The 8,552-nt window shown below is 36.4% G+C and overlaps 1 protein-coding gene across 3 annotated transcripts in view; it reads right to left on the reverse strand.

Annotated features, from left to right (window-relative positions):
• PRCP (prolylcarboxypeptidase) overlaps positions 1 to 8,552 on the reverse strand; it is a 72,758-nt gene that overhangs the window by 24,801 nt on the left and 39,405 nt on the right. For all 3 annotated transcript variants that reach the window (XM_031018437.2, XM_006747567.3, XM_081798941.1), the window contains exons 3-4: positions 8,251 to 8,391; positions 4,584 to 4,685 (exon numbers count right to left, since the gene is read on the reverse strand). In XM_031018437.2, coding sequence (XP_030874297.2) covers positions 4,584 to 4,685; positions 8,251 to 8,391 — 243 coding nt within the window. The remainder of the gene's footprint in view (positions 1 to 4,583; positions 4,686 to 8,250; positions 8,392 to 8,552) is intronic.

Raw genomic sequence — 8,552 nt, forward strand, 5'->3', positions numbered from 1 at the left:
TGTTGTAAACAATATAAAATTAGAGTTAAAAACAAAAACCAATAGAGCAATTATATTCAGGCATTAGAAAACAGGCAACATAAGACATTGATCCTTGAGAGAAGGATAATCATAAAGTAAGTTCCATGATCATCTAATTCTCTGCCTAAAGACAATTGCCTCACTTCAACATAGGGAGGTAGAGCTCAGGATCCTGCTAAGCTAAGGAGGCTAATAAAGTATCTCCCTTTAAAAGACAAGGCCTAAGTCCTCTGTCTTTGAACTTGGACTAGACTTAGTGACTTGGTTCTAACCAATAAAATGTATCAGAAGTGATATGTGACTTCCAATGTTAAGTCATAATAAGCACTGCAGTTTCCACCTTGCTCTGTTGGATTATCGACTTTGAGGGAAGCCAGCTGCCTTGTCATGAGGCCACTCAAGTAAGCCTTTGGAGAAACCCTGGAAGAGATGAACTACAGCCTCTTGCTAACATCCAGCAATGTTTTGTCACTCAGGTGGATTCTCCATATAAAGGAGAGGGTTCTCTGGCACCAGTCAAGCCTTCAGATAACTGTTAGCACTAGCTAACATCTCAACCTCATGAGACCCCTCGAAAAAGAACCTCCTAGCTGAGCCACTTTTAATTCCTTACCCATAGGAACTATGAGACAATAAATGTTTATTGCTGTTTTAAGTCACTAAGGTTTGAGGTAAATTGTTACATAGCAATAGGTATGTACGGCTATATACCTATTAGGCTGTCCTATTCGATCTTCATGCTTTGGTCTCACCACTCTGTTTGACTTCTTCCATCATTTGGCACATTCCAAAACCACACAGTTCCCATCTTTCCTCTTTCCTACGTATGTCACCTACTCCTTTAGCCTTCCCCCTTATCCAAGATGTATACCTTCTGACCTCTCACCTCCTTTCTTATTGTCTGTCACTAGTCTTTTACTTCCAATTTTCATGGCACTACATATAGTTGAGTGTGATTTTTTTCTAATCCTCACATAATATTTATAATATTATCCCCCATGCTACTGACAAATTCTGTGAGCACATGAAGAGAAAGAAGCATATCAAAGAGAGCCTTCTGCTCCATTTTGCTAACAAAGTATGAACCGAAGGGATCTAGAAAAGGATATTATGTTTCTGTCTGCAACAAGCTGACTACTTCCCAGTGGTTTCAGGACCTATCAACTCTCCTAATCAGATAATTATGCAAAATAATAAGCTAAAGAATAGAGTTTCCCATGCAGCCCAACAACTATTAGCAAATTGTTCTGCTTTTCATTTACAACACAAGGACTTTTTATTTATTTATTTATAATATGAGCTAATAAAATCTCTGGGAACAAAAATTAAAACTCCTTTCAAAATAGGCAGCCTAGAAAATTACTGTCCCCAAGCTCTTCTAACTCAGAGTTCCCCAAAAAGATGGTATGTGTATACTGGTAGTATGCATGATGGTCTTAGTATAATGCACAATCTTCTTTAATTTAATACTTGTTTTAATGTCATTTAGAAAAAACATAACTAGTACATTAAGCCCTTGTTAAGGTAATGCAAAGTTTGAAAAGTTAGTTGTTTAAAGAAAAACATTACATAAATAATAACGCAAATGGCAAATTCATACACTCAGAATCACAAAGGCAGTACATGAGTGACTTAGTTGCGGAAAAAGTATCCTTTTTATTAGGTGTAGAGTCTTAAGTCAAGGCCAAAGCTCCTTGTGAGATCAGGAAAGGCTAGAAGAGAATCCAAGTGGCCCGTTGGACTCACTGAACCAGGGATAATTTGTCCTCATTTTACTGAAAAATACCTTATTAAATATTTGAGTGCTGACTGTATTTTTTCCAGTGGTAGACCCAGGAATTTAAGTGTATAACTTATAAAGCAGAATTATTTACTGACATTTTTGAAACAATGTGAAGTTCCCTTCAGTCTCTGCAGCCATACCTTAAGATTTCGCTGGTGACAGCTAATCTCATCACACAGAGTTAGACTGACCAACGTTATAAGTGATAATATTATGGTTTTAAAAATGCTTAATCTGTTCGATTGCATATAAAAAGGAAAGATTAAATAAAAATTTTTCAAGCTGTTCAAATTAAAGCTATCATTTCTTTCTTAGAGTGGGACATGTTATTAGAACAGGTAATTCCTAAACTTCAAAAAAAAAAAAAAACTTTTAAACTTAAAAATAAAAAGTATACAGGTACACCTCAGAGATATTGCAGGTTCAGTTCCAGACCACTGCAATAAAGTGGGTATCACAATAAAGTGAATCAAATTACTATTTTGGTTTCCTAGTGCACATAAAAGTTATGTTTACACCATACTGTAGTCTATTAAATGTGCATTAGTATTATTTCTAAAAAGATGTACATACCTTAATTTAAAAATATTTCATTGATAAAAAATGCTAACCATCATCTGAGCTTTCAGTGAGTTTTCTGAGCTTTCATCTTTTTACCAGTGGAGGATCATGCCTAAATGCTGATAGCTGCTGACTGGTCAGGTTGGTGGTTGCTGAAGGCTGGGGTAGCTGTGGCAATGTCTTAAAATAAAACAACAATGAAGTCTGCCATAATGATTGATTTTTCCTTTCATGAATGCTTTCTCTGTAGCATGTGATGCTGTTCAATAGCACTTTACCCACAGAACTTCTTTCAAAACTGGAATCAATCCTCTCAAGCCCTATAGCTGTTTTACCAACTAATTTTATATAATTTTCTACATTCATTGTTGTCATTTCAACAATCTTCACAGCATCTTCACCAGCAGTAGATTCCATCTCCAGAAACCACTTTCTTTGCTCATCCATGAAAAGCAACTCTTCATCTATTCAAGTTTTATCATGAGATTGGAGCAGTTCAGTCCCATCTTCAGGCTCCACTTCTAATTCTAGTTCTCTTGCTGTTTCCACCACATCTGCAGTTACATCCTCCACTAAAGTCTTCAGCCCCTCACAGTCATACACGAGGGTTGGAATTCACTTCTTTCAAACTCCTGTTCATGTTGATATTTTGACCTCTTCCCACAAATCATGAATGTTCTTCATGGCATCTAGAATGGTGAATCCTTTCCACAAGGTTTTCAATTGACTTTGCCCATATCTACCAGAGGATTCACTCTGTGGCAGCTATAGCCATATGAAATGTATTTCTTAAATAAGATTTGAAAGTCAAAATTACTCCTTGATCCATGGGCTACAGAATGGATGCTGTATTAGGAGACATGAAAACAACATTCATCTCATTGTACATCTCCATCAGCGTTCTTAGATGACCCAGTGCATTGTCAATGAACAATAATATTTTGAAATGAACTTTTTTCTTCCTGAGCAGTAGGTCTCAACAGTGGTCTTAAAATATTCAGTAGACCATGTTGTGAACAGATGTGCAGTCATCCAGGCTTTGTTCTTCCATTTATAGAGCACAAAGTAGATTTAGCATAATTCTTTAAGGCCCTAGGATATTCAGGATGATAAATGTGCATTGGCTTCAATTTAAAGTTACCAGCTACATTAACCCCTAACAAGAGAGTCAGGCTGTCCTTTCGAAGATTTGAAGCCAATCATTGACTTCTCCTCTCTAGCAATGAAAGTCCTAGATGGCATCCTCTTTCAACAAAAAGCTGTTTGTCTGTATTGAAAATCTATTGTTTAATGTAGCTACCTTCATGAATTATCTCAGCTAGACCTTCTGTATAACTTACTGCAGCTTCTATATCAGCACTTACTGTTTCATCTTGCACTTTTATGTTATGGAGATGGCTTCTTCCTTAAACCTCATGAACCAACCTCTGCTAGCTTCAGACTTTTCTTCTGCAGCTTCCTTACCTCCCTTAGCCTTCATCAAATTGAATAGAGTTAGGGCTTTGCTCTGTATTAGGCTTTGGCTTGAGGGCCTGTTGTGGCTTGTTTGATCTTCTATCCAGACCACTCAAACTTTCTCCATATCAACAATAATGCTGTTTCAATTTCTTGTCATTTGTATGTTCACTGGCGCAGCACTTTTAATTTCCTTCAAGAACTCTTCCTTTGTATTCACAACCTGGCTGAATGACTGGCACAAGAGGCCTAGCTTTTGGCCTCTCTCAGCTTTCAACATGCCTTCCTCACTAAGCTTAATCATTTCTAGCTTTCTATTTAAAGTGAGGGACATGCAACTCTTCTTTTCACTGGAACACTTAGAGACCATTGTAGGATTATTAATTGGCCTCATTTCAATATTTTTGTGTCTCAGGGAATAAGAAGGCCTGAGGAGACGGAAAGAGATGGGGGAATAGCCAGTCGGTGGAGCAGTCAGCACACATACATTATTTATCAATTAAGTCTGCCATCTTCTGTGAGCATCTTAGATGACTGATCACAGATCACCGTAACAAATATAATAATAATGAAAAATTTGACATATTACAAGAATTGCCAAAATGTGACACAGAGACACAAAGAAAGAAAATGCTGTTAGAAAAATGGCACTGATACATTTGCTCAACACAGAGTTGCTACAAACCTTCAATTTGCAAATAACACATGATCTGTGAAGTACAGTAAGGTGAAATGCAATAAAACAAGGTATGCCTGTACTTACCGTGAATGATTTGTTACCAAAAGGTAGGGACTCTCCATAGTATCGATGTTCTGCAAACACCAACATAGCCTTCAGTTGAGCAGCCACATCCCACATGAACCCCTGGGAAGAATTTACAAATCCACAGGATAAAAATCAGGATGTGAAAAAAGTCATTGAACCTTTTGGCAACTCATATGAAATGAATGTTAAACCAGACCAAAAAGAGCTCTGAGAAGCCGCAGAATTTATATTTGTTCTACAGATAAAAAAATTGTTGTTTCATTGTTGCACATCAATCTCACACTATATTAGAGTGAAACAATTAAAAATAAGCCCAAGTCACTCAAACACCAGTCATTCCAACTCTCCTTATTCTAACATTCTAGCTGTAGAATCAATATTATGTCGGAAATATTAGTCTTCAAATTGCACTGTGTACCAAATAGTCTAGGAAAGAACTGAGGACATCTAAGTTAGCTGCCTACTCGTAAACATTTACAACATAAAAGAAAAAAAAACAATACAAATAAGCATACTGGATTCCCTTGGGTTCCATATTAATCTTATTTACTTGAAAATAAGCAATAGCTAACAATAGCTAATAATAATCGAGTGCTTACAGTGTGTCAGGCACTGTTCTAAATACTTCATATATATTAATTCACTTAATTATCATAACAATCTAGGACACAGGCACTTTTATTATCCCCATTTTAGAGACAAGGACACTGAGACACAGTAGTTTAAATATCCTATGACAGTCACACAGCTAGAAAGTAGCAGAGCCAAGATTCGAGCACTAGCTGTCTGGCTTCACGGCACAATCATCAAGCGCTGTTCGACCTCCTTATGTCCACACTTAATGCTGGTAATTAATCAATCACTGCATTTTTTTCACTTACCTCAAATGGTGCCCTCAGAATCCTTCTTGACAAAGCACTCTAGGCAGCCAACATCAATTGATTAGATTTAGATTTAGCACAGATTAAAACTATTTGTCATTCCTAGGGCACATTGCTGTTTTTTAATGAACTGCTGCTCCCTAACAACAACTAAGAACCTCTAAAAGGTTTTGCTCATTTTGATCAATAATTGAACAATTAAAAGATCCGTTTGCATGTGATGATGAATTTACCTTGTTATCTGTGATGGTTTCAATAATCCTCACTTTCTCTCTTAACACCTTGCCCATTCCCTGCCATTTATCCGCAGATCTTATAACAACCAGCTCAAGATGCCCTCTTCTGCCTGCCCTATTTTGGCACCGCTAATCACTCCCGCCTCTCAACACCACTGTGCTAGACATAGTTCTCTATTACTGTGTTGTAATATTTGCTTAAATGTGTGTCTTACCGTACCAGACTATGAGCTTCTTAAAGGTAAGGATCATTTATCAAAATAGCCACACCTCTGAGGAGCTGACCTCAGGCTTTTAAAGGAAGCAATTTAATTAAAATGATTCACATTATAATAAGTGATTATTTGCCTGCATCTATTTCAGGGTATTTTTATTTTTCAGAAGAGGTCCATGTAATATATTAACATTTAATAATATTATAGCATTGTCCTAAGTTCCTAATTCTTATTTAGTCCTCACAGCAACTCTATGAACCAGATTATTAATATATCCATTTAGCAGATAAGAAAACTGAGGCACAGAATAAGAAACTGCCCAGAGTCACACAGCATAATGGCAAAACCAGAATTCAATTCTTGACAGTCCTTATCAGTCTATCACTCCTGACCATTTTGCTACACTGTCTCTTAATAGATGAATGTCCAGAATATGTGACTATGCAACCAGGACATTTTAGTATGTACAGGGAGGTGTCTAGGGCTGGGAAAAAAACAGGATCCTCCTAAGGATCTACTTCTAGCCACTTCCTGGAACTGCTCCTACACTGTATTGTTCTTCCTCTCTACCACTTCTGAGGCAAGCCTTAAATTATGCTGCAGTGTCTGTCAGAGCAATGGAGGCAGGAACAGCTGCCTATCTATAATAAAGAAGAAAAGGGGGGGCACCTGGGTGGCTCAGTTAAGTGTCCGACTCTTTTTTTTTTTAATGTTTTTTCTTTTTTTCATTTACTCTTATTTTTTAATTTTTTTTTTAAAGTGTCTGACTCTTGATTTCAGCTGAGGTCATGATCTCACAGTCATGAGACTGAGCCCCAAGTTGGGCTCCACACTGAATGTGGAGCCTGCTTAAAATTCTCTCTCTCCCACTCCCTTTGCCCCTCCCCTCCCACTTTCTCTCTCAAAAAAGAAGAAGGAGGAGGAGGAGGAAGAGGAACTAGAAAAATAACTGGGCAGGAGAAGCTGCCCCATGGCCTTGGCATAAATGGGAAGTCACACAAGAGAAAGAAAAAAAAGCTAAAGCAGCCTCAGTTGTTCCATAGAAAAAGTAAGCAGGAATCTGGTGGAAAGTAAATCTTAACTTCATTTGTCATTGATCTAAGAGACACAGACATCCTAGGATCTCATTTCTCAGGGAATTATTTTATTTTCAACTAACATATTTAGACTCAACATTCCTAAGGAAATAATCAGAAATGGGAAATGCAATAACAGTATAATTGGGTTCATATCTTTGCTTTCAGTTCAGTTTAGTTCAACAAACATTTACTGAGACCTCCTGAATACCAGGCACCATTAGCAGTGGAAAAAATATAATTCAGTCTTCACTTTAAGGTAGTTCACAGGCTAGCTTTTTGGTAGAAAGTTGACATTCTCTAGTCATAGCTTTGGAACATAAAAAAGGAAAATTTCTTCCTTTCAAGTGTCCTTCTAAATTAAATGTTGTTAATGGATTTAAGTGTTATTATAAAAGATGATAGAATGTATAGTCAGGGAAGCAAGCTAACATCTATACAATTTTTTAACCCTCACAAATATAAGAAAAATAGAACAGGAAAGCTAAATTAAAAATCCTATTTGACAAACAAACTTGTATTTTTTTTTCTTATTTGCCCTGGCTTTGTTTAGGTTTTATCCATTTATTCATTTAACAAATATTTATTGAGCACCAACTATATGCCTAGCACAGTTTTAGACTGAATATACAACACTGAACAAAAATTCATGCCCTTGTGTTTACATTCTAGAGACCATAATCAAAACAAACAAAAACCAAAAAAATCTATATGCAATAACATTTTTTTTTAAGATTTTATTTATTTATTTGACAGAGAGAGAGAGAGCACAAGCAAGGGGAGTGGCAGGCAAAGGGAGAAGCAGGCTCCCTGCTGAGGAAGGAGCACAATGTGGGGCTTCATCCCAGAACTCCGGGATCATGACCTGAGCCTAAGGCAGACCCTTAACTAAGCCACCCAGGTATCCCTGCAATAACATTCTTATTCCCTTGTCCCTCATATCCTTATTCACTCTAGAAATAAGATGGGATTTTTAAAAAATCTAAGATGCAATTGTCCAAAAATAATATTTCATTCTTTTCATGTATAATTCTTTAAGGCAGAACATGTAGGCTTATTGGATATCTGTATTCATTCTTTTGTGATCTGCCCATTCATATGCTTCTGCCATTTTTCTATTATTAGTGAGTTTTATCTGTTATTTTCTAAAGAGCTTCAGAATTAGTTATAGTAATACTTGGTCATATATACTGCAAAACATTTTTTTTCCAGTTTGCCATAATAAAAGGCATATTAGCATAGGAATTTGCACATACCGTATTATTGCAAAACCACGTAATGTCCCCTTCATTACCAGTGTAGAAAAGTATTGATCCACCATTTTTCTTCCAGTGTTCATCAGCTATTAGGTAACGCTGTTTAAAAGTTTTATCAGCATCAAATCCAAAATGATTAACCTATGACAAAAACAAAGTAGACAAATTTCAGAGGAAAGTAATTAAATGAGATCAGCAAAAAAAGTAAATTTATTCTTCTATTAAAATCAACTTATGTTACAAAAATAATCACAAAACTTTTTAAACTTCATTTGATTTTAGTCGCAGTAGTAATATTGGCA

Source organism: Leptonychotes weddellii, chromosome 11, assembly GCF_054177405.1.
Source record: "Leptonychotes weddellii isolate Sample4059 chromosome 11, ASM5417740v2, whole genome shotgun sequence".
In the NCBI taxonomy this organism is placed as follows: domain Eukaryota; kingdom Metazoa; phylum Chordata; class Mammalia; order Carnivora; family Phocidae; genus Leptonychotes; species Leptonychotes weddellii.